Source organism: Lynx rufus, unplaced genomic scaffold (assembly GCF_022079265.1).
Source record: "Lynx rufus isolate CCGP_SWC_20201006 ecotype Redwood Valley unplaced genomic scaffold, mLynRuf1.p SCAF_9, whole genome shotgun sequence".
Classification (NCBI taxonomy): domain Eukaryota; kingdom Metazoa; phylum Chordata; class Mammalia; order Carnivora; family Felidae; genus Lynx; species Lynx rufus.
In genome coordinates this window covers 96,734,269-96,760,850 of record NW_025814897.1, presented here as the reverse complement: position 1 = coordinate 96,760,850, position 26,582 = coordinate 96,734,269, and the positions used below count along the sequence as shown (strand labels likewise).

The 26,582-nt window shown below is 46.7% G+C and overlaps 1 protein-coding gene across 1 annotated transcript in view; it reads right to left on the bottom strand.

Annotated features, from left to right (window-relative positions):
- Positions 1-26,582, bottom strand: part of EXT2 (exostosin glycosyltransferase 2) — a 147,355-nt gene that overhangs the window by 102,515 nt on the left and 18,258 nt on the right. The window contains exons 4-7 of the mRNA XM_047070230.1: positions 25,388-25,504; positions 16,538-16,733; positions 14,566-14,705; positions 11,740-11,833 (exon numbers count right to left, since the gene is read on the bottom strand). Of these exons, the coding sequence (XP_046926186.1) occupies positions 11,740-11,833; positions 14,566-14,705; positions 16,538-16,733; positions 25,388-25,504 (547 nt within the window). The remainder of the gene's footprint in view (positions 1-11,739; positions 11,834-14,565; positions 14,706-16,537; positions 16,734-25,387; positions 25,505-26,582) is intronic.

Sequence of the window (26,582 nt, the reverse complement as noted above, 5' to 3'; positions counted from 1 at the left end):
TAGAGAGGCCATTTCCTGAAGCAATGTCCCATACTGGGGACTCATTACAAGGGATTAACCCACGTTAACTCTAGATACAGCTCTTCAACCAATGCCCAAAGAGGAAACAGACCATTCCATCTATCCTGACCCCTGGAAAAAGCCGTGCAATGATTGTTCATCATCACATATTTATGGAAAATGCCCAATATACTTAAGTTATTTTTATATGGCTTATCTTTGGTAACTTCAATATTTTCAGTAAGCCTGTTATAATTATACTATAAGCAATAATATCCAGTTCATTAAACTTCTTAACTAACTACCGGGTATCAATTTAGTCCCCAGCAAATGTATAAAAAAGTAGTTCTATCGTTTTAGAGTTTGGGATATTTTGTTTTACTGCTCGTTTGGCCTTTATAACTAATTACTCTCCCCACAGGAGTTACATGAGCAATAAAAGAAACCAGTATTTTTTTATTGTTCGCTCAATGAAAATCATTAATCCTAGATCAACAGCCATATAATCTCACTAACTTGCTACAAGAATTTCTTGCTTTTGCCTCAACCTCAAGTTGAATGGCTATTTTAAATTGAATACACTTGCAAAACTGCTCATGTCGAAAACTATTTGAAAAGGAAAAATAATGTGTATGTGCCAAAAGGGTGCAGAGCAATTAAATACATATATATATATATATATATATATATATATATATATACACATACTACATACACACATTGGATTTTGCTTCTTTCTACTAACCTCTTCCTAAATGCCTCAGTTAGAAGAGCAGGCAGATATAAAGTCCATCCTGAGGGCACATTCCACCCACCCCAGCTGCTCTGAAAATCAAGGCTGGAAAACTGAAAGGAGAAGGAGGGCAGGGATGCACTTTTTGAAATGCCTGGAAAAACATTCTGGTCGGGAGATGCCAGAGATTTTGAAGCTCCCCTCAAGCTGCTGGCCTTGCTCCAGGTAATGGTTTTTCCTTCCCCTCAGCTGTCTGCTGCGGGAGTTTTCCAGAAAAGAAAGAAAGGAAAAGTGGTAGGGAAGAGGGAGGAGCCACATCCAGTCCATTTCTCTGTAACGGAGAGGGTAAAAAGGGCCAAGCATTGCAGGCTGACATTTATAGAGGGCCTGGCGTTTCCATGAAGCACTCTGGGAGGATTACTGAGGGTTAGCAATGTGGTCTAAAAGGGGCAGCAAAGCAGACTGATGAAAGTCCCTTTAAATTTGATAACCGATGCCGTGGGCACAGAGACAGCAAGCTGGCGCTGGCGAAGACATGCGAGCAGAGGCCTAGCCAGTGAGACGGCCTTTAGAAAACAAGTACATCGTAAACCTGGCTCCCCCTAGCCCTTCAGGGCTGCCCAACTGACTTGCTGAAGCCTGAAAGCACAAACTGCCAGCGGAACGGCATTTTCTAATCAAGGGATAAAAATAAAAGCCCTTGGAAAATCCTCTCTTGCCTAGCCCTCACCGCCCCGGCCTCCCTCCACTGAGAAAGTGATTCATCCGGCCAACGGCAGGGTTCTGGACCTGCAAAGGTTAATGATCTCACTAGTCTTTTACCTCCGAATAATGGCTGCACCACCCAATCCCTCCTGCCTGGCATTTTTCTTCAGTTTTAATATCAGAAGTTTCACACGCCTGCCTGAGCTCCTGGACTCGGCAGAAAGACCCATATAGCTGTCAGCAAACTGATAAGAACTTTAAAATGACTCCGCGGGGCCTCTTTATAAAGAAGAGCCAAAGAAGCCCATAAAGAAAGAGGGCAGGGGCCACGGAAACCAGCCGCTCACACTGTTTTAACGTGGCATTAAAATGAGCTGCAGATTTATGGCAGTGTTTTAGCCCCTGGCCCAAATCATCTGGGGGATGAAGCTCTCGTCCCCACTCTCCAGCGGGATTTTAAATCTGGGATGGAGCTGGCCAGAAAGGACTGGGGGAAGGGAGGCATGGGTAGCAGGAGGAGGAGAGGAAGAAGGAAGAAGCAAGAGAGTACCAGGAAACTCATACAACAGAACTCAGCCTCTTTTCAGTGAGATGTGCACAACAGCTATTTCAAAAAGAGATCTGACCGGTCCTCTTACGTTCTCATAAAAATGCCCTTTATTTTTAGTCCTTACTCAGCAACTCAAGTCCTTCAACTGTTCGTCCCCCACATGTCCATACTGACTTTTCTCTTTAAGTTCATTTCTTTTTTGATTTTTCAGTCCAAAAAATGACTAAAATCATCATTTGGCAGAAAACACATCTTAAGAGGGGAAAAAAGACTCACTGTAAAATTTTCTCTCACTAGAAAGGGGAAAAAGTAATAGTTCTTTATCCAAATGTGCCAGTGATTTTTTTTTTTTTTAAGGCCAGCTAGAGAACCACTGATTTTAATCAGTCATTCTGATCCCAACAGAAAAACAAGAGAGGTGAACCACCTTCCATGCCAAGATGTAGAAAGCACACCAGACCCACAGGAATAAATTCCGTTTCAAGTTTCCAAGCCCAGAAGCAAATGCATAATACATCCATGGTGGTAACTCACTGTGGTTCCTTAAGACCAAACTCCATACCAGAAGGCTCCTTCCGATATTCAAACACAAACCCAGGCAGGGCAACCCCAAATGACTGTCAGAGTGGAGCAGGCAGACCAGAACCCAGACGCTTTAATGACTTCATGTGATCAACACAACTGCTCTACAGTGTTATCAGCCCTAGGTCTGAGATAAGAAAAGGGAAGCTTTGGAAGTTAAGTAACTGGACCACAGTCACAAATTAGGATTTGTGGCACAGTTTAGGATTTGAATTCGGGTCTCTCCAACTCAAAAACCCCTGTGCTTTCCACTACCAACATTTTTCAAACTTTTTGGACTCGGACCCACACTAAGAAACAAATACATCTTATACTGCAACTTACTACTCATCTACATTTATAATTGAAATAGAGGTTTCTGGAACTACTTATCTTTACTGCGGAATATGCTGATATTTTCCTTTCTATTCTATTTCATTTAAAAAAAATAAAATAAAATAAAATGCCAGTCATCACCCAATGAATTGACTGCATGATCTCCTAACAAATCAAGAGCCTCAGTCTGGAAAATACTGCAGTACCCAATGCCCAGCACCGCCCCCCGCCCCAAATCATCAGACCAGGAGTCAGGAGACCTGGGCTCCAGTCAGGCTCAACCCCGGCCCTGACAATTCATTCTCAAGATCACCTGAACTCAAGAGCCTGTAATGGGGCACCTGGGTGGCGCAGTCGGTTAAGCGTCCGACCTCAGCCAGGTCACGATCTCGCGGTCCGTGAGTTCGAGCCCCGCGTCGGGCTCTGGGCTGATGGCTCAGAGCCTGGAGCCTGCTTCCGATTCTGTGTCTCCCTCTCTCTCTGCCCCTCCCCCGTTCATGCTCTGTCTCTCTCTGTCCCAAAAATAAATAAACGTTGAAAAAAAATTGTTTAAAAAAAAAAAAAAAGAGCCTGTCATTTATAAAATACAAGGAACAGGAACAGGGCACACCTGAGTGGCTCAGTCGGTTGAGCATCCGACTTCGGCTCGGGTCATGATCTTGCAGTTGACGAGTTTGAGCCCCACGTGAGGCTCTGTGCTGACAGGTGGGAGCCTGGAGCCTGTTTCGGATTCTGTGTCTCCCTCTCTCTCTCTGCCCCTCCCCCACTCATGCTCTGTCTCTCTCTGTCTCAAAAATAAATAAGCATTAAGAAAAAAAAATTTAAATACAAGGAACAGGTTGAGCCGTTTTGAAGGTCCCTTCCAGCTCTTTGATTCTATTTCTCAGTCTCCTTAGTGAACACTGCTTTCCCCCTCCATCACTGATCTTTTCATTACTCTCCGCTTGTCACTGGCCTTCCCTGCCTTCTAATTCTCTGCAAAGTCCTTTGCCACTAGTATTCAAGGTCCCTGCTCGTTCTGCTCCATCTGCTGAGTCTTTCTTTTTTTTTTTTTTAATTTTTTTTTCAACGTTTTTATTTATTTTTTTGGGACAGAGAGAGACAGAGCATGAACGGGGGAAGGGCAGAGAGAGAGGGAGACACAGAATCGGAAACAGGCTCCAGGCTCCGAGCCATCAGCCCAGAGCCTGACGCGGGGCTCGAACTCACGGACCGCGAGATCGCGACCTGGCTGAAGTCGGACGCTTAACCGACTGCGCCACCCAGGCGCCCCTGCTGAGTCTTTCTCATAGAAGCCATCTCCAGACGGAGGTCAGTACCCTTCCAGAGCATCCGGTCTTCCTATCTGAGACTACCTGGTTGTGAGGATTCCCTTCACCTCTGATCCATTCCGGACTCTCCGTAGCACAACTGAGTGACAGCACTTCTGGCCTTTCAATGGGTATACTACCGAAAGTACTCTCCCCAGCAACCTCTGGGCCTTTCTTAAAGGCGGGATCTGTGCCGTGCCCTCTACTTAAAAAAAAAAAAGATCCCCCTCAATTTGCCTATGCAGTATGTTGAGAGCAGGTGCTTAACACATATTTATTTGATTGGCTTGCATTATGAGATTAAAGACTAACTCTCCTACATTTTGAGAACTTGTAGGTGGGCTGCTCTAGGAAAAGCCACCGAACGAATTAAAAGTGGCGCCATAATAAGATAAGCAGGCATTTACAGACGAGGTTCTGCACGTTATTCGCTACCGTTTGCCCACGGACAAGGTTTGCCAGGGCTGCCAAGGAAAGCAGCTTTATGGTCTCTCCATCTGGACTGTGAGGATTTAAATCTCAGAAGCCATACAAAATAACTGCAAATCAGCGCAAACCTTAAAGACAGGAAAATTTATTTACAGGCCCTAGTGCACTATAAATTTGAGACAGTTCTATTAAAATGCTTTTCTTGGCTTCCCATCAGATACTTGGCAGAAGTCTTTTTCCAATAAGGTTCTTAATACTAAAGTGGGGGGGAAAGAAGTGAAACACATAAAAATGCTCTTCCTTAAGAGTTCCAATTAAATGAGTCCTTATTTTATCCTGCTTTAAACAACATACATTAACCCATCTCCTTCACAATGTGGGTTTATACAGGAAAACTCAGACACAGAGAGTCCAGTGCTATTGAAAAGAAATTGTGAAATTCAAAATATCCCACAAAGTGATCATGCTCAGTCCTCAAGGCTCTCCCATGGGCCAAAGAGCCCAGCTTTGGGTCAGAACCATGGTTGTCTGTTTCACAGGAAGAACTCCAGGGTCAGGTCAATGTGTTTTGTTTAAGGGCAAGCAATCCAGCAGCTTTTTTTAGGGCAAGTACGAAAGCAGAGATTGGGAAACACAGCTTGGAGTGACTTCTTGGGGCCTGGGAGTGGGGGAGGAAAGGAGGCAGGGAATATCTGGCATTTTTTAAAAAGCTGTGAGAGTTCAGTTCATGTACATAAAAAATTTTCAATTTCACAGGTGGAGGGATAAAAATGACAGACATTACAATATTGATTCTGGAAATCAGAAGTGAAATATTTTCCATATTCTTCATAATATATTTCCAGGGAGGCATCCAGTCCTAAATGTCTCAAGCGACGACTTTTTTGAGAAGATGATCCAGTAAGCAGTCATCTTGAATTATTGGCAAGTTCGTCTGATTTTTTGCCTCAATCCAGGCCACACAGCTCTGCGATTTAAATAAAGTTGTGGGCAGCAAAAGAGTATGCTCCCTGTCTGTCCCTCACATGGTGTGCGGTCTTGGGAGGATTACTTTACATCTCTTTATTCTCAGTTTCCTCACGTTAAAACATTCAGATTACTTGTCTGACTGCCTATCTCACTACTCTGTTTAAACAGTTTGCTTTGTAAACGGTGGGGGAGTGAGGGGAAGTGGACTCGGACAGCTGTATAACTGTCAATGGACAGGACGGTCAAGCCACCCGTGCAGGGAACCTTCAGAGAACTGCACTGCCGAGGTTTCTAGACATTGGAGAGTTTACACCTTTAAGTAAGTCACAAAACACTGTTTAAAAATAAACACATTTTCATTTTCTTCATTTTTATTAAGTTTTTAATTTTTTTTAATGTTCATTTATTTTTTAGAGACAGACAGAGGGTGAATGATGGAGAGGCAGAGAGAGAGGGAGACACAGAATCCAAAGCAGGCTCCAGGCTCTGAGCTGTCAGCCAGAGCCCAATGCGGGGCTCAAACCCACAAGCTGCAAGATCATGATCTGAGCCGAAGTCAGACACTAACGAACTACGCCACCCAAGCACCCCTGAATTTTTAATTTCAGTTCCAGTATAGTAAACATACAGTGTTATATTAGTTTCAGGTGTTCAATACAGTGATTCAACAATTCTACATTACTCAGTGCTCATCATGGTAAGTGCGCTCTTTGATCCCCATCACCTATTTCACCCCATCCCCCACCCACCTCCCCTCTGGTAACCATCAGTTTGTTCTCTGTATTTAAGAGTATTTAAGAGTCTGTAAAAACAAACATTCTAGACAGAAAGCTTTATAAAGTATATTACATTAAGAGCCACTATTTGAAAAAATATATATATATATATATTTATATATATGCTAAACAAGATTTAAACCTTCACTTAAAGATTCGAGGGCATCACCAAGAATAGCAATTTCTGTATCTCCTCAATTTTAAGATACCGCATCAAGAACAGCTTTAGAGGAAAAAGCAAAAGTGATACTCAAACTGATGGTAGGTCTCATTTGGACGTCAGAAATCCAAAATATGAAAAGCAAACAAACATGTACTTCTATGAGTCAAGGAAGTCCGCCATCTTGCCCCGACGCACCCAGGACACGGCAAAGCCTGCGGAGCTGTCTGTCGTCTATCCGTCTATCCAACGTACTGAGAGTCCTATTGTTAAAACAGCTTTCCTGTCTTTGCTCTTCACACTAGACGGCAGATGCCCCATCTCACAGACCCTCCCTTGTAGCCTTCCGCCCTTCAAATTTGTGACTGCTAAGCTACTATGGCTATGGAAACCGGGTAAGTCACTGTGCTGAAATTACATGCAAGTAGGATAAAATACAAGCTTCGGTCTAGAGGCTGTCGTGTGGACAAAGTATGTGACCTCTGGTGTGCACACACATTTGGACTCTGTGTTCTTTTCTGCTTTTTCCTTAGTCATAGCCACACTGGCCACCTAACTATAGTCCTGGTCAGTGAGGGTGCCACAGGCCTGGGGTTTTATTTTCTTAAATGGAAGTGTTTTGTCTTTTTCCCAATCATCCAATTATATCTTCAAGTACTCTTTAGCGGCACGAATATTCGCTATGCTTGGTAGGAAAATATGAAGGCAAAGTGAGACGGGTCGGTGTAACAGACTGAAAAGAAACTGGTATTTTAACTCACCCAAGCTTAAAGGCCAGGAGAAAAGAAGATGCTGACTGTTTCTGCCACCTCAAAGGCTCCCAGTCAATTGAGTACAAAGAAGAGTTCAAAGGCAAAGCAGGCTCCTGACTTCCACCTCCTAGTGTGGCTGAGGTTAGAGGTCAGTGCTGGTGGAGCCACTGACCAATAAAAGAATGTTTGGAAACTCCACTCAACAGATAAACCAGGGATCCATTTACGCCTTCCTCCCTATCCACACAAACATTTCCAACTATACGGTCCCGTGTCTACCCAGCCTTCCAAGATCCTAGATTGCTTTCTTTTCCACTGTCATTCAAGGGACACTGCGGATATGAACGTTCCTTCTGACTACAGAAAAATATTCAGTTGCATACTGCTTCCTGCCTTCCAGTGTAGGGAAGGTGCTTGACAGGCCTCTCCATCTTTAGGGCCTACCTCAAATGCCACCTCCCCAATAAATCTGTCCTTGACTCCAGCCCATAACTTCTCCCTTCCATTTCAGACCCCTAATGTACTTTGGAAAATGTGCACTGTCTTCTCAACTTTCTTTGTGCTTATGTCCCTATAGCCCCAAGAGAACAAGCCTTTGTGAGTGGGGATCACAGATTTATTATTATCTCCCACCATCTCCCGTTGAAAAAATAATAATTAGTGTTTCACTAAATTAACTAGTTAATTTAGCTCACAGGATGACAAAAGGCCAACTGATATGTTGGCTTGATCCTGTTATAACTCTTACCCTCTACTAACTGAAGGAGCTGGTTTTTAACTACTCTCTCTCTCACACACACATACACACACACACACACACATAAACCTGTAAGCCCCTAGCTTGTACAATGCCACATATGCCAGCCCTCTTGTCATTTTTCAGGAGTACATAATGGAGGCAGAGGTGGTCCTTGTCTTCACAAACCTTAGCTTAACCCTTACTTCCTTTTGCTCTAGCATTGTACTTAACTTTATGGTTGCTTTGATATCATATCTACCGTCAGAAGGCAGATTCACTTTTCCTTGTCAGGCAAAATGTCTCTCCCTCGGTGCGTCCCAATGCCCAGGTCACGATGAGGACTTTCGCCGCTGTGCCCGCCAGTTACGCCGTAGCCTCCCTCATCCCAAGCTCTAAGCTACAAAACGTCACTGCGATATTTTCATCGCCAAGATCCCATCCCCACAATGTTGGGGTCAGTTCAGAAACTTTAGCTCTGCTCCATCTACAGACAGCAAAAACCCTACACTCGGCACTATTTTTCCTCATCTGAAAGAACTAATCTCTAGAGACTGACTATGAGGACAAGGCCAGCGAGAAGCACCTTAGGATTTCTTGGAAACATTTCAATGGTCCCAAGGAAAAGGAGTCACTTAGAAGTGGATGGAGACCTCTGCTGGCTGCAACTGTCCATGCAGCTCCTCGAGCTTGTTTTCAACTGCTGAGCAAGAAATCAGACTTGCTCAGCCTCAGCTCATTCTGACCTATCAACCAGAGGCTCTAAGGAATCAACGGCTGAGGCAACAGGTTTTCCCCTAAAAGTTTATGCAACTTATCTTACAGAAAGATCTGAATCTGAACCCCCTAAAGAGAACTCACTAGGTATAAAAACTTTCCAGAACCAAGTATGTGCTATTTTTTCACTACTTCTGCCAAGGTCAGGTTAAATCGATGGACAGTAAACAGAGGGCAAAATGACAAACATATTCTGCAAAGCGTCCTACAGAGCAAAGGAACTCTCTCTAATCTGGGATGAGATCATCACCACCAAAAGAACAGTGGTTCCCAATCAAAGCAATGTTGCCCCACATGGGACATTTAGCAATGTCTAGAGACATTTTTGGTTGTCACGACTTGGGAAAAGGGTGTGCTATTGGCCTCTAGTAGTTGAACCTGGTCCTCCTTTCTATCTATCCGGGAATTACTTAACCAGATAATCTCACTTATAGTTGATATCAGTCCATCTAGAAGCTGGGACTGGGAGAAGAAAAGAGGTCACTTTTAGAACACAAGATACTTAGGGAAAGGGGAGCAGGACTACACAGGGGAACGGCAGCAGAGTGCTTTAGAAAGTCTGAAAGCAGCAGAGAAGAAGGGCATCAGAAAGCAGAAGGAAGACTTGGAAAGGGAGGCAGGAAAGTGCCAAGACTGCCTTTCTGTCCAATTACACAAGGTGGGGCACTCACCACCCCAGGAGGTGACTGGTCCTCAGGCCTAGAGGTGAACAGCAGAGAAGAGATAGCCACGTGGTCATGAATGCTGTCAAGGACAGTGACATTCTTGCTAAGGACGAGAGGTTCACAGAGTTTTTAAACAGATGAATGGGACATGAGAGAGAATCCAGCCATCCCATCATCTCGTAAAGGAGAAAATGAAAGCCCAGGGAGCTCTGGTGACTTACCACTGTCATACAATTCATAGGGACAGAGCCAGGGCTCATACCCAAGTTTTCTGATGCCAAGTATATCTCTCTGAACCCAAATAACCTCAAAGTACCCTATTTTAAATGACCTCTATTCATTCCATCTCCATGGTTCTAGGAGTCTGAGCCTGGACTCAGAAATAACCCACCGCGCTGGTCTCAGACGTGCGGTTCCCCAGCCAGGCTCTGCGGAACAACAGTGTTCTAGAAGCTGGCCGTAGGAGCTCTGCTCCTAAAACCAAATGATTCTCTTTCCCAACATGACGGTGCAGGGTGCTTACTCGGCCTTCTCCGACTGGAATCTTAAGATGGTATCTGATTTGGCAGATACTCAGTTGTGTTAATAAATCAAGATGCCACAAAAGAAACACAAGGAGCTCAGACAAGAGGACTCTTCTGTGAAAAGGAATATTTTCTTCTACACAAGTTATAGCAACCAGAGATTTAGATGAAGAATCTAGAGATCCCTAGATGGATTTTCTAACTGACTAAACTCAGATGAGGTCAGTAGTTAAATAACAACTGAGAGGCCCAGAAACTTAAAATGGACATGAGCGGGCTGTGAAACTACTACGGGGAGGCTAAAATCAAGTTGTGATTTGTTTTCAAAGCAGAATGCCAGCGTGTTTTACAGATGAGGTTACTGAGGTCCACAGACGGCAAATCCCTGGCCAAGGGCAGAGCCGTGCGCATGCAGTGCAGGCCGTCCAAGGTCAGCGCCTACAGACTAATTACTGCATGATGCCGCCATCCCTTGGTTTAATGAAGAGGGGAGACTCAACACATCCACTAATTTTCACTGCCTCCTAAAACCCAAAAACGACAATTAAGACAAATTTTTAAAAGCAAAGGCATAATCACTCCAAGATAAAGAAAATGAGAGACGAGATGACAGCAATAAAATGCAGAAGCTGAGGGGCAGAACGAGACAGGGTAGCTGACTCTGCAAACCCAAGGGAGCTGCTGAGAAAAATCAGCTGAGAAAAACCTGAGGTCAGCCACTGCGGAACCCCAAGTGGGGGCAAAGATGAGCCGAAAGCAGAAGGACAGACTGAACCTGTACTTACGAAGTGGTCAGAAGCCCAGACCCCGCCCCCCCCCCCACTGGCAGGTGACCACCCTGCCGTCACCCAGACAGAGGCCTGACACCCATTCCCTGGACAAGGTCACGTGCAGGCTCTCTGCCCAGGGTGGGGGTGTCAAACCAAAAGCAGAGGGTACATGGAACGGGTGCATACTTAATGCTGAGTACCTCCAAACCTCGCTCCCACGCATCTCCTACAAAGATAATTTTGACAAAAATAAAAACCTTAAAAATCCATTAAAAAGAAAAGAAACAGAAACAACAAGCACAGTAACAACTTGGGATAGTCTTTTTTCTTTCTTTTTTTTTTTTTTTAACTCGCTTGACATTTCAGCCCAACTAAATTCCTTTCTGGAAAGAGAAAAGAAAGGGAAGCAGGGCCACCTGAGGCCCCCAGTGGCGTGCTTCAGACTGTCGAGAGCAGCCCAGGGGAAGGACTATCAGAAGGTGGAAGAGAAACTGGAAAGTGAGGCAGGGGCACGGCACCCGCTCCAGGAGGCAGGGAGGGCCTCTCGGTGAGGAAGCCTCTGGGACCAGGAAGCTGGAACTGTAGGCCAGCTGACACGACAACATTCTCCTGGTCAACAGCTGCTCAGAAGCATCACCTTGAAGCATCCCTGCTTCCAGGGTCACCTTAGTCACTGTAAGTGGCACCTGCTGTGAACACAACCACCCAAAGGTTCAGCTTTGCGGGCTGAACACACTGCTATGCAAGACCCTGAAAACATGGCAGGCTTACCTCGGGAGAGTTTTCACATCTCTGACAGTTACTATTTCAACCCTCATTTGGTGGAACTCACCGGAGTCTGCTCTCCTCGCTTCAGTGCGGTCAGCCGACACGGTGGAGGCCACAAGCCCCGCTCACGTGTCAGCTGGAACGTGTACCCCAACCGTGCAAGCCGCCCTTTCGTGCCACCCAAGTCACGTCCCCAGCAGGGCTGCCTGGCCTCTTACCTGCCGCTGCATTTCTTCAATCTGTCTTTGGGGGATGCTCTGCAAAATACTGTATGCTTCTGACATCTTTTCTTCTGGCACAACCACAGATGCTCTGGAGACAACGGCAAAACAGTTTACATACACACAGGCCTTCACACAAAGCACTTCCACGTGCATGTCCTGCTGAGCCCCTCCGAGCAGAGACACGAACACCCGCACCCGAGCAGAGACGTGAACACCCGCACCCTCCTTCACCCGCATTCCCTCCGGTGCGTGCTTCCTCCTCCCCCTCCTCCTCCCCCTCCTCCTCCTCCTCCTCCCCTCTTCCTCAGCACAGTTCCCGCTTGCTGCCTGCTTCGTTTCCTCACTTCCCTCCGCCCCGCCCCCACCCGTGTGCTCCAGCCACACTGGCGCCCTTTTGGTCATTTCAACAAACCATGCTCTACCCGCCACGGGGTCTGTGGCTGTGAACTCCCTCCTGCCTGGTATGCTCTCCCTTCTCATACTTGCCCACTCTGAACCAACGAGGACTTTTGGCCTTCAGCTACCTACTCAAATCCATTCGCTTAGTCTGCATGTATTTATGGAGTCCCCATTACGTGCCAGGTCCTGGGATCACGACGGTGACCACGTAAGACAGAGAAGGCCAGGGCTGAGCACCACAAGAACACCTGTGGGAGAGCATTCCAGGCAGAAGGGCTAACGAGCCAGAGGCCCTGAGGAAGCAGCACGCTGGGAATGCTCTGGCACCAGAAAGGAGGCGAGGGTGGCTAGAGTACAGTAAAGAACATGGAGGAGACCAGGAGACAAATGTTGGGGGGGGGGGGGAAGCTCAGCAAAGCCACGGGGCCTTGCAGGCCATTGTAAGGACTCGGCTTCTACTGAGAGAGAAAGCCATTAGAAGGAAGGGTTTAGGAGAGCTGGCATGATCTAAGCTCCAACGGGGTCATTCTGCCTAAGGTGTCAGAAGAAACGGCAGAGAGCAGGAGAACAGCTGGAGACCATCGCAAAATGCAGTAGAAGAGCCGGCAATAGTGGCTCGGACAGAGCCGGCAGGACTCGCTGGCAGGCTAGACGCCTGGGTGAGAGAGGGACGGCTCCGCGATGACCCACCCGTCGTGGCATTTAGCAGGGTTTGCTGTTATATCTGTACAGATGAACTTATCAAAACCCGAAACCCCTTCCCCAACAAAACTAGTCCGTTAGGATGGAAACCACACCTGCTTTCGAACACACACCCTGAGCACGTGGTACCACGTCTGGCACACGGAGCTGGCACTTAGTAAGTATCTGCTAAGTCAGTCCATGATTTCCACTATACAGATGGGAAAACTGAGGCTCAAAAAAAAATGATTTGACAAGATCACAAAGTTAGCCAGCGATGGTTATCTGAACCCAGGCCTTCTGGCTCCAAATTCAGAGCCCTGCCTCCACTTAACCATAATTACAACTACCCAAGCCAGTCCGGATTCTCACGAGAGTATCTTTCCAGACTCAGCTCAGGGTCACTGCCTCCACGGAGCCCTCACCAACTCCACTGCCAGTGATGGCATGTGCGGCCACCTCACCCTTCTCCCAGCATCCCACCCAGCCTGGGCTGCGTCCCCTCACGGTAGCTGGCCGTTGCCGGTCTACTTGTCTATCTCCCACCACTAGGCTAGGAGCGTCCAGGAGGCAAGGTCTGACCTTGCTCATCTTTGCATCCCCATACCTAACACGGCCCCTGGCAGACAAAGGGCCCTGAACGAATGTTTCCACGGATGCGTGGTCAACTGGTTGTGGCTCTCAGCACTTCTCTAAGATAAACAGAATTACACAGAGCCCTCTTTCAGGCTGAATGAGGCTCCCCTTCTGTTCTGGGCCTCCACTGCCCCCTGTGCAGGCCTCTGCCACAGCACATATCACATGCTATGAGAATTCTCGGTTTGTCCTCCCCGCTAGATGCCAGCCTCCTTAGAAGCAGAGACCGCATTGCTCACAGTAGACGTTCCAATAAGTACAAGACGAATGAATGTACACATGAATGAATGCTACTTAACATTGTTCAAATACCTATCTACAGTAGTCAGACACGAATAGAAATATCCAAACAGTCGGGAGAGGAGAAAGCAATATCTGAGGCAGTCCAGCCAGAGAGGTAAACACAAAGGCAGCTGATTTTCAATAATCTTCAACTTCCAAAGTCCTAGGGAACAACCTACAACCTAGCGGAACCTACACTTGTCCATCTGTTCACTGGGACTGTTTCTAAGCTTTTACCCACGTGCAGACACTCCATCTCCAGCTGGTAACATTATGCAAATTCGTTGGTCTCTAAGAGCGGTGGTTCACAACTATGGCTACAAATCACACCCGCGGAGCTTCAAGTACAGCGTTCCTGAGGATGAGGCCCAAGCATCTTTTAAAGTCCTTCAGGTGAGTATGCACTGCAGTTATAATGGAGAGCCACTGCTCTTGACCAAGGGTTGCTAAACATCTTAGATAAGAAGCTAGGTAAGTAATATCTTATGCTTTGTGGGCCAGAGAATCTCTGCTGCAACTACTCAGCTCTGCCACCATAGCACAAAAACAACCAGCAGATAATATGCAAATGAATGGGTGTGGATGTGTTTCAATAAAACTTTATTTACAAGACCTGGCAGCTTCCCATATCTGACCCAAAGGCCTCAGTTTGCGAACCCCTGCTCTAGGCCAACAGATGGACTCTTCTGATGGAAAATACAGCACGATAATCTAAAGGAGTAGTTTTCAAACCTAGGTATGCATTACAGTTACCTAAGGGGCTCTCCGAATGCCATACATACAGAGCCACTGGCATAAAGTTTACCAGAAGGAAACACTCACCTCTTCCAGTCAAGAACTTCTGAGAAAGGCAAAACGTAAGAGTCTGCAATGACAACGGGGACACAGCCGGCGCGTAAAACGTCACTCAGTACCGCCTGGCCCAGCCGAGCACCTCGAAGGACCACACAGAAAGTGGCCTCCTGCAGGAACACAAGCAGAGGTAGGGGATTACACGCCAGTTTCGCCGATCCACTTGCTCTGATCGCGGCAGACCACGTTCTCCCAAGGGCTGAGGCCAAGCAACACTGAGACATCCTGGTGGAAAATGCCGAAAGGTAACAGTTCAACCCAGTGGAACCTGAAAAGCTGCACCGGCTGCAAAGCTTCCGTGCTATGTCACTGCCTCCACTGGCAGCATCTGAAAAGTCCGAAACCAAAGCCCAAGTCTTCCTCTGGGCACTCAAGAGTGTGACCTCGCACAGCCCGGTCCCTGCAGCCCTAGTGTGTGATGCAAACACACCATGGCACGGTGGCTGAGCGTGGCTTACGGTGCCTACCTCAGCCCACCTCGTCACGGGATTACGTTGTCTGGGCATTCCGGGCTCCCTCGAGGACCCCCTAGAGGGAAGCCGCAAACTCTCCTTTCATCTTTCTACCCCTCGTGGCATCTAGCGGTGTGCTTTGCACACAGATGTTCATTTCGTGAATGCAATGCCTTTGAAAACATACCACGACAAATAGGTTCCCATAGAACAATAAATCAAACAGAAAGCAAAATCAAAAAATGTCTTCTCCCTTCACTCCCTCAAGCCTAGTCAAAGTGGAGAACATTTTGGAAAATGAAAGACATGCAGGAGAACAAGCAGTTGCAGCAGGTAAACCAAAGTAAGAAATGCTCCTATCTCCAACACTTAGTTTCTCCCAGTGCTTGCCCCTTCGGGAGGGGGAAAAAAAAAAAAGATAAAAAAAAACCCACTGTTTAACCTTTACAGCTAGAGTAAAGGAAAGTCCAGAAAAAAAAATACAAAGAAACTCCTCTGGGAATAAATGAGAAAGCAGCGAGGGCTGAAGAAGAGAATGCATCATGGCGCCCGGAGTGCAGGTGGACAGCTCAGCCTGCCCCGAAGAGTCAGCATCCAGATGTGGACACGCATGCCGATAACCATTTTTCCTGTCTAGACAAAGGTTACTAGAAATGCTCCCACTCGCATCACCACTGCTATCAGTCAGACATTCCACAGGACGTGCAGCACTTTTTGAGAGAAAGTATTTTAACAATCTCAGCATGGCCCAGTTCTCTGTGGAGATTAAAAAAAAAAAAAAAAAAAAAAAAAGTCACACCAGCTCCTTGCTATTTCTCCTTGAGCTATTTTAAATATTTCAGTGAAAAAAACTCACTTTCTCCTTTCCTAGCCCCCCTCCCCCGCTCCCGGCCCTTGGAATGTCAAGCATCCTGCTTATGCTTAAAACATCCCCAAAGGACCACTCTGCCCATGGCTAAGGAAGTACTGCCAGGCCCGTGACCAAGCAAAGGACACACTAATAGCAGGACATGCCAAGGGCGGCAAAACACCAACGGACAAGACAGTAACAAAAAATGAAAAGCTCCCACTCCCAGCAAAAGCCGACTGCGGCCTTGTGGGCCAGCGTGGCAGGGGATACAAGCAGCCTCCTGAAAGAAGGAAATTTCCCTGGACGGGCTTGTGAAGACAAGGGTACGAGTAAAATACACGTGCCCGCTTTGTCCGTGTGGCTTCTTTGCAAATCCATCAGATTTGCGATTCCGAAGTATGATGAACACCGGAAAGGAGGAGGGACACGCACAGGCCAAGCGGCTGCGCACGAGCAACACGGCAGGCACGGACGCGCCCGCAGGCCTGCGTGTCCGGTAAGGAGCAGCACCACGTCTTCCTCTTCTCCCCTTGGGTAGTTCTCCCAGCCGCGTGTGGAAACCAGCCTCTTGTGCTGGGGTGCATGTGACTCTGTGGAAGTGACCTCTACCAAGCCTCAAGAGACGATGACGGACACTCACCTGCAGCACCTGGGGGTAATCGAAGACCTGGTGCTTGTGGCAGCGCCTACGGACGGAGAGGACGCCCTCTGAGAGGTTGGTGCACTTATCCAGGACTAACACCGCCTCCCCGTGTCTGGCTTGGAGGGCCTCCAGGTCTTCTCTGTACTCGGGGTGGACAGCCATCTGAGAGGACAGGAGGAAGTACCGCCGGGGACTACGAGAGAGGAAAGAGGGTGACTGCGACGCTGCCGCTGGCATGCCGGTCAAAGTGAGACAAACTCTGGCGTTAAACCTACGGCAGGAGGGGTGTCCTCACCAGGCTTCACACCCCTCGATTTTCTGGGAAATTATACTCTGTAGCATTGCTGAATATTTACAATATCATACCCTGTCAGAACGTAAGGTACGGCTCATTCATGTGCTGAAATCTTATGCAATCATTAAAGGTTTTATTTGGGATAAGTTCTTCACGTTTTGAGGAAAGGCTTATAATATGCCAAGCTTGGAGAGCATACCATAAATATGTGTATGCGTGTGTGTGGGAAAAGAGAGAAACTGACTGGATGGCTATTTGGAAGAAGCATCAACATATTATCATTAGCTATATCTGAGGTCTCTGATCTGAGAAAGAACCAACAGCCGCCTGCATCCTTCAAACAGGAAGGAAGACAAACAATGGGCAGTAGTGGCTATAAAACCGGAAGAGCTGGGGCACCTGGGTGGCTCAGTCAGTTGAGCGTCCGACCTCGGCTCAGGTCATGATCTCACTGGTTTGTGGGTTCTAGCCCCGCATCGGGCTCTGTGCTGACAGCTCAGAGCCTGCAGCCTGCTTCGGATTCTGTGTCTCCTTCTCTCTCTGCCCCTCCCCCACTTGTGCTCTGTCTCTGTCTCTCAAAAATAAATAAATGTAAAAAAAAAAAAAAACCAAAAAAACGGAAGAGGTGAAGGGCTGCCTCCGGGTGCTGAATGGCTTCTTCATGCTACAGAGATGCTGCAGGGAAGAGAGGCCCACGTCCAGAGCCACCTGGACACAGGAAGACGGAATTGGTAGTTGAGAGCAAGTGGAAAGAACTATCTTCACCAAAGTATGGAACCAGTCTTAACATCTGGATAGCAAGGACATCTAAGAGAAAATGGAGTGAAGAAAGGATTTCCATGGGTCTAGTACCATTTAGATCTCCACAAGAGACAAAAACATGAATACAAAGTTCATAAGCCAGAAGTTACGGGGGAGATTTGAGGAAGACCAGATGGTAATTCTCTCCTGGAAGGCAAGACTCCTACAGAGCGGAGAGGTTCCAGAGCATAAACACTACATAGGTTGAGGGACCACTAGTGATCACCATCAAAGACATAAATAATATAAAGCAGGTTCCAGGAAGAAGTGAAGCACCCATTAAACCTAGAAGCAGCAGTCACATAAATCTACCCCCAATGGTCTACACCAGGGGAAGTCCCAGGGGTTGGTAGATCTCACAGGCAACGCCACCAGGCAAGCTGATATGAGTATGCACATAAGAAAGGACCAAAACCTATACTCTATGACCCCATTCTCTCTCTCTCTCTCTGTCTCTCTCCCTTCTTGCTTTGAGAGAATGGAAGGGTTATTGTTTTTTTAGTTTCTCAGATTTACTTGGAGGTTCTAGCTAGAGAACACCTAACCCACTAAGAACAACCCATCCTGAAACTGAAAATCATGTTTTACCCAGCGCTGAACTTCAGGTCCCAAACACATAGAGCAATGAGTGGAGAAGGGGAACCCTCACCTCACCAGCCAGATCAGCTAAAGAAACTCCAGAGAACAGAGCAATGCATACCACAGCCAGATTGCTTTCAAATCCTCAGAACCATTTCTTTAAGCAGCTAAACTGAAAGCAAAAGGTACTTCCCATGCCACAGTTAGGAAAGAAAGGGATGCACGCATTCCCAAAACCTCACTGTCTAATAGCAATTAGCCACATGAGGCCATTTAAAAAAATTTTTTTTAATGTTTATTTATGAGAGAGAGAGAGAGAGAGAGAGAGAGAGAGAGACAGATCGTGGGCAGGGGAGGGGCAGAGAGAGAGGGAGACAGAATCTGAAGCAGGCTCCAGGCTCTGAGCTGTCAACACAGAGCCCGATATGGTATTGGAACTCACGAACCGTGAGATCATATCCCGGGCCGAAGTCAGACGCTTAACCGACTGAGCCACCCAGACGTCCTGAGGCCATTTAAGTAAAACATAAAATTCAGTTCTTCAGTCACACTAGCCACATTTCAAATTGTCAATGGCCATACGTGGCTAGTGGGTACCTAACAGCTCAAATACAGATGGTCTCCCCACCGCAGAAAGGTCTATTTGATAGAGTGGCCCTCAATGGTTGTCCAGACCCAGAAACCAGGGGGAAAGTAAGTGGAGATAAGAAAGATGTGGAAGAGCAATCCATGGGGAAGTGAGTTTGGATCAGCTGCACAGATCGGTTCCTGTCATCCCAGGCAACTTCCCCCCAAGTTATAATTTATTGAACAATATGCTGAATATCTATAGTTAAAAGTATTCCTTCTAGACACTGAAATGGACTCTTGGATTCTATGTTCAGCCCTGAGCCTCAATAATTTTTCTTTTGTAAAAGCATTAATTTTCAGGGGCGCCTGACTGGCTCAGTCGGTTAAGCATCCGACACTTGATTTCGGTCAGGTCATGATATCATAGTTGTGAGTTTGAGTCCAGCATCAGGCTCTGCACTGAGAGTGCAGAGCTTGTTTGGGATTCTCTTTCTCTCTCTCTCTCTCTCTCTCTCTCTCTCTCTCTGCCCCTCCCCTGCTCGCGCCTCCCTCTCTTTCTCAAAATAAATAAACTTTTAAAAAAAAGCATTAACTTTCAGAGGGATGACGTTGTGATGAAAAGATCACATGTAAGAGCACCTGCAGATCAGTGTGAAGTGAATACCATCTACTTTGAAATTATTTCTGTAATCAAACTTGTCCATTTAAACAAGAGAAAGATTTATAGGCAAAAACCACAAGACAAGCAGGGTTTAAAAACATCTTAACACTTAAAGCTATTTGAAAATGAAATGGACTGGGTTTTTTTTTATTTCAAATCAGAAAAATTTTCATTAACAAGTTATAGTGAAATCAGCCATGCATCAAGTTAGAGCTAAATGGCCTTTAAAGGTCTTTCCAGTTCCTAAGACACTGGTTCTATGATGGATCTCATCGGGCACTGATACTTGCCGGATGTTTCTAGGGACTTTCTATTTAAGTCGAGCTGCTGGCATAAAACTGGCAGGCTCTATGCCATCTAGAGTAAGAAGAGACACACTGGCATCCAGGAGGGTGTCCGTGCAGAAGGGCGCAGAGCGTTGGGAGTTCTAGAGAGAAAAGGGCGTTTCTATTTCCGCAGGGCGTGTGTGGGGACAGAAATGGCCCACACGGAGTGTTGGAGCCTTTCCCCACAAAGGTTTTCACCCCAGTGAAGGCTTCTACTTAGGGAAGAGCTGGGAGGTGGCTCAATGCAGGGTATGAGAGTCCTGCAAGGGTACCCGATTCTGCACTGGGGGGCAGGGGTGAAGGTAGCCATGACAACCCAGTGGGATGCTGGAGAACAAGCGAGGTTAGCAGGCCGTGTGGGAATCCCAGGACAGAGCGTTAGAGCCCGGTCAGGCTGAAAAGGGTGCCATGTTTGTGGGGAGGATGATAGCAACAGTCCCATCATCCCAGTGTGGGGTGCTGGAACCCGAGAAGGCTGAGGAGGGTATCTGCTGGGGCAGGTGGGAAGGAGACAGCAGCAAGAGCCAACATGGGGGAGTCGGTGTCTGAGTAGGGCCGAAGAGGGCACCGTGCAGTGATGGAGGCAGTGGCGGCACAGAACTTTGGTTACATGGAGGAGGGTTGATCAAATAAGTGAAGATATTGAGGATAATGGGAGCCAGATTTCTCACTGTCTGAGAACGGAGTTACAAACACGCAGAAAGAGAAGACCGGAAGGCTCGTGCGGTGCTGGGTGGAACTGGAGATACTGACAGGAACGCACGTAGATCACATAGAGACTGCCCACCCAGGTGGATACAGGAAAAAATACAGACGTTAGTGTGTGGTGCTCCAAGAAGCTCCTGAGGAGAGGACTCTGGTTGAGGTTTCACTGTTGAGAAACAAAGTTCTATTTTAGACGTTCGGTTGCCAGATCACTGGATCCCTACTCTACCATTACTGCATTTTCAACATAAATGTGCAGATGTGCACAGAGTCTAAAAATGTTCCCTCTGCTTGCCGGCTCTCCCTGACCTGACAGATGGTTGATGGGGTGTGTGCCCATTTTAGTTCTAAGCAAACAAAATGTTAAGGTGGACTTGTTTTTCTTTTAAGGACTAGAATTACTAGCTATGACTTTCATGTTTCCTCCCAGCAGCGCTGAAATCTAAGTTTAAGTAAAATCATGCTGAGAACTTGAAGTCTCCCTCAATAGTAACAGTTGTAAACTCCCAATTTAGTTCCTTTTAGAAAGAAAATGACAAGAATTCCAGCTGAGACCGGCACAGCTGTGAGAAGAAGCTATCAATAGCAACAATCCTCAGCTTCCCATTGAAAAAATATTGAGAGAGATTTAAAATAAAAATAAAAACAAAGCTCTCACTACTCTATGTAGCCCTCAAGAGATGTGGGAATCCCCTTGAAAAGCAACTCTCACCAAGAGCAACAAATCCGAAGCACGGCCATGAGGTCACCTCCCTGCCTCCTCCCTCCCAGGTCCCTGGACAGGCTGATGAGTCTGGAGCCTGCTTTTGCCCTTTGTTGTTTTTTCCTTCTTCTCCTCCCTCTCCTCCTCCTTCTTTTCTTCCTTTCAGAGACAAGGGAACTGCAAGCTGGAGGGAACACAAGTGTGGGTCGGGCTGAGCTCTAGAAATCCACCAACTGGCCAGCAGAGGGAGGGTCGTGCCCCAGGCAGCCTTTAGCTTTTTCCCTGCTCCTTGAAGATCTACTTTCTTCCATCTAGCTACTGAGTGCAGAATTTCACACTCTGACATCTAGTGATCTAGTTAAAGATCTTAATTTCAATCTTGATACACGTAAAAACTAGGGAGGTGTCGTTACTGAGAAAATAGCCACCAGCAGCAGTTTAAATCTCTGAAAAGTAATCGCCTGAAAATAATTTTTACTCTTTAGAGGCGGCTTGTTCTCCTTTGTTTTCACTAAATCTTTTCTTTTCGGTAGGTTTTTGCCCCTAGGTCAAATCTGAAGGGAAGGAAGAGTCCTAAGAGAGCTGGGTTACACACTAGAGAGATTAGAGAATAAAGAGAGTAGCGTTCAAGCAGTCTTAAGGAAACGCGGCCCAGAGTCAGCCGTGCCGACAGGACAGACCCGGGCCCCAGCCGCTCGTCTTGGCCTCAGCCAGGCTTTCTCTGCAGCAGACTGCTGCTGCCATGTGGGCCCCGGAGTCTTTGTTGCAGTGTGTGCGCTACAGAGGTTTACCGGCACCCCCGGCCTCCACCCACTGGCCGCCAGGAGCACCCCGCGCAGAATGGAGTCAACACAGCAGGCCTGACTGCTCTTCGAGGCTGGCTCTTGGCTGGTGTATGGGAACGCTGATTTTGGGAGAGTTTCCACCCTCCCCCGAACCGAGAGGAGTGGCTTACCGGGCCTGAACTGTACAAACAATATGGCTTATGCCGAACACCCGCTTTCCTTCTGGAAATCTGAAACGGGGGCACGTGTCAAGCAGAGACTGCATGTGATTCACTCCCAATGAAAACTGCGGGCACGGAGAGTCTCTAACGAGTCCCCGGTAAGTGACATTTCATGCCAGCTGTCACCACTTGCCCATCCTGTGTGACGGTGTGACACCAATGGGAGAGGACCTTTGATACCTGCACCTGGTTTCCTTGGGCTTCACCCCATGTACCTTTTCCCTTTGCTGACTATGCTCTGTCTCCTTCTGCTACAGTCATAGCCACGAGTAGGACTACATACCGAGTCCTGAGCTCTCCTGGCAAATCATCGAAATCGGAGGTGGTCTAGGGGACCCCTGACACACATACTCCTCAGTCACAACAGTCAAAAAGGCTCCACAGACTGCCAAATATCCCTGGGGAGATAAAATCAACCCCTCCGATGTTGAGAACCGCTCATCCGGCCATGCTTGGTCCAGATAGGCCTTCAATAAAGGTTTGATTAGAGCTGAAGTGAACGGAATTAAACAGTTTCCAAAACAACTTCAGGGGGAAAAAAAAGGCAAAGGGTTAAAAATCAACTTTCAAAAATCACACAGCTGATTTAAATTTAAATGTTCGCAGAAGCAACAGAGAAGATAAATCTTTTTTCTAAGTTCAGTGGACTTTTCTCCACTATCATAGTTTCATATTATAGTATCTATCATAACATATTTATATTATGCTAATATCTATTATATCTACTGCTACACAAAGATGCCAAATTAAGATCCGAGATACATGACAGAAATTTGTACACCCCAACAGGTACCAGCTAGGCCGGTACCTTCTCATCAGAGAAAAATCCAGTCTCAAAACATAGCACCAACTGCATACTTCTCTCCAGTCTACAAATCCTCTGTAAGACTTTGTATTTTCATCTTGATGATGATCCAAAAAAAAGTAGTAGAGGCATATTTTTGCTCATGTTTAGTGATAAATACTGCTAAGAGTTTTTCAACGTCCGGGGCACCTGGGTGGCGCAGCTGGTTAAGCAACCAACTTTGGCTCAGATCACGATCTCACAGTTCATGAGTCCGAACCTCACGTCGGGCTCTGTGCTGACAGAGCAGAGCCTGGAGTATGCTTCAGATTCTGTGTCTCCCTCTCTGCCCCTCCGCTGCTCACACTCGGTCTCTCTCTCAAAAATAAATATTAAAAAAACATTAAAAAAAAAAACAAAACTTGTACACACATATTGATAGCAGCATTATTAAGAATAGCTAAAAAGTGGAAATAACCCAAATGTCCATCAACTTATAAAAGCATAAACAAAATGTGGTATATCCATATGACAAAACAGTATTCAGCCAAAAAAGGAATAAAGCGCTGATTCCGTGCTACAAAATGGATAAACCCTGAAAGTGTTATGCTGGGTGAAAAGAGACACAAAAGGCCACACGTTATATGACTATATTTTTGGGAAATGTCCGGAATGGGCAAACCCACAGAGAAGGAAGGTAGCTGAGCAGTTGCTATTGGAGGTAGAGGGTGTGAAGTTTGAGGGCAGGGACAGAAAAGTGGCTGCTAACAGGTATGGGGCTTATTTTGGGGGTGATGAAATGTTCTGTAATGAGACAGCAGTGATGACAGTTGTACAAGTTTGCAAATACACTAAAAACCACTGAACTGTATCAAATCAGCAGTCGTATACCTTAAATTTACCTACTGTTATATGTCCACTATATCTCATTTAAAAATAAACCCACTGAAGTATATTCTTTAAAAGAGTGAACTTTATGGTAACTGAGTTACATCTCAATAAAAAAATAACAAAATAACAAAACAAAAAGTCAACTCTGGAAGTCACTAACAGAAAAATCTGGAAACTTGATCTAGGCAAGAAGTTCATGAACTATTTAGTCTTTCTTGGCACTTGCCTAAAGATAGAAAAACGTTTCAATCTTGTCTAAATAACAAAATTTGCTATGTCTAAAGAAAGTTCCAGAATTTGATCACCAGGCCACACAGTAGGACACACATACACAGGAGAATCCATAAAGGCTTCTAAGGGGAAGTCTGAGAGGCTTTGCAAACTATTTCCTTGACACTCATTTCTGTGACCAAACGCTACGTGTGGGTTTTTAAATCTCCCCCTGTATGAGATTTCTAGTGTGGCAATACACAAATCCATCACTTTCATACCTGAGCACTTGGCACACAGAATACTATTCTGACCACATCTGTTTAAAGCTTACTGAGATTCTCGCTGTGAATTAGCTCAATTGTAAATATACTACCTCAAAAAAGGCTACACAAGATGCCCTGCACGTCCATGCTGTCAGCTCTTTCCATTTACCCACTCACATGTCAACAATATGAGCCAATCATGCGCCAGGCACAGCGAACATGGCTGTTAAAAAACAGATCTGGCACCAGAATCCAAAATCCCCAGCGGAGAGGCTGCGAGCAAGCCGTTACGACGTGGCCTCGTGAGTGGCACACGACCGCTCTCGGCGCATAAGGCAGAAGAGCCATTCCAGGGCCGGCCAAGTGGTGAGAGGCACTCGAGTGAAAACCCAAAGGACAGGCAGGTGATCAGTCTGATGAAAATAAGGAAAAAGACCTCCAGACAGTGGAGAGTATCTGCAACCCAGAAACACCGAGACGGCAAAGCTCATCCTGAGAAAAGAACTAAAAGGGGGAAAAAAAATCTAGAGACGGAGAGAGTGGTCACATGCCAGAGGGTCTTGAAAGACATTTTAAGGGATCTGGGCTTTATCCAAAGGGAAATGGGAAGTCAATAATCAGGTTGTAGGGGCAGCAAGACTAGAGGCAGGGAAACCCACCAGGGGTCCGTTTCCACAATCCACAGGAGAGATGACAGTAACCTGGTGTGCGGGGGAGCAGAGCAGATGGAGAAATAGGGCAGAGCTAAGACATATTTAGGAGGGAGAATCAATAGGACTTACTCTTCTGGTACAGGAAGTAAGGGAAGGAAGGAGTCAAGGACATCACAGTGATTCCAGATTGGAAAGCTGGGTACACAGCACGGTACATTCACCGAGCCAGAGAAAAGTGGAGGACAAACAGGACTGGGGGTGGGGGGCGGGGGGCAGGGGGCAGATGACAGACTCCAAGACACTGGCTTGTAACCGAGGCTTCAGCTGCTGTGATACCCAGCACGCTGAACCTGGTCAGCATCTCACAGCACACCCGGCTGAGCTGAATGCACCTTACCCCGGTCCTTTCTCTGGAAGCTCCACCTCAGCTGACAGCGGACTGTAGACGGGAATGCTGACATCGTAGCCTTGCCGGTAAGTCCATGTAGAAAAGCCACCACCAGCCAATAGAGCCCTGAAAGGAAAGGATTTCGTCAAACAATGAGAAAGGAAGGCCTTCATTCTGATAAGCTCTGTGAGAAGGGATAGAAGAATTGAGTCTTAATATTATCGTATCAACAAAAACTTGTCTACTGGCCCACTTTTCTATAAAGACACAGCGCTACATGTTTTACACTCACGTCTCCTGGACATCAGCTGCATTCTATCCCTGAGTCATCGGCCTTCTTCTGGGGTCCTAGGTAGTCTTTCCTTATTTTCCATTTTATAAAACACATCACAGCCCAGAGGACACCCTCTGAACAGCCCCTCTGCCTCCCTATTCAGATCCCATTCGCCTCTCCCCAAAGTCATTCACAACATTCACGACAGCAGGAATGAACAATAGGTCTGCATGGGAAGACCGTCCGGGGCAGTCACTTACCCACCCTCTGGCCCAAATCTCAGGAGACAGTGGGCACAGAAAGCAGCAGTGACAGCCAAGTATCTGGTCCCATGCAACTGCTGCCCCAGGCAGGTCCTTCAGTGTCGTCCAAGAGCTGCGTGTGGATCATGTAGCCTCCACCAGCTCTCGCCATCCATTCCAGCTACTCAGTCCCCATTCAGGAAGCAAGAATCCAGGACGACCTTTACTGCTTCTCTTGCAGTTTGCATGTACTAGCTTTTATTCTCCTTAATTAGAAAGCTGTGAACACACTGCTTTAATTGGATCCAGCAAGTAGTACGGTGACACTTCATCAGAGAGAGGAAGCAGGTGTATATCACACCAACTTTGACTGTTACTCTGTCCCTGGGGCCCCAAACCCATCAAAATCACCTACTGGGGCAGAGTTTTGCCAGTTCCACGCACTGCACCGTCTGAGCCAAAATGTCTGAGCTGAGAAACCACACTTTTTGCAATATTGATTGCTACCAATCCTTTCCCTGCCCTGATGACAGCCTACATTCCCTTCTAACATGACCAGTTTAAGTTCAAAGATTTTCCAACCACCCCTGGAAATCCCAATCTGTTTGTTTAAGCTTTATGAAACCAAGAATTGGTTAGTGAGGTAATGTGCAGGCTAAAAACCTCTCCAGCTGCCAGTCTACTCTGT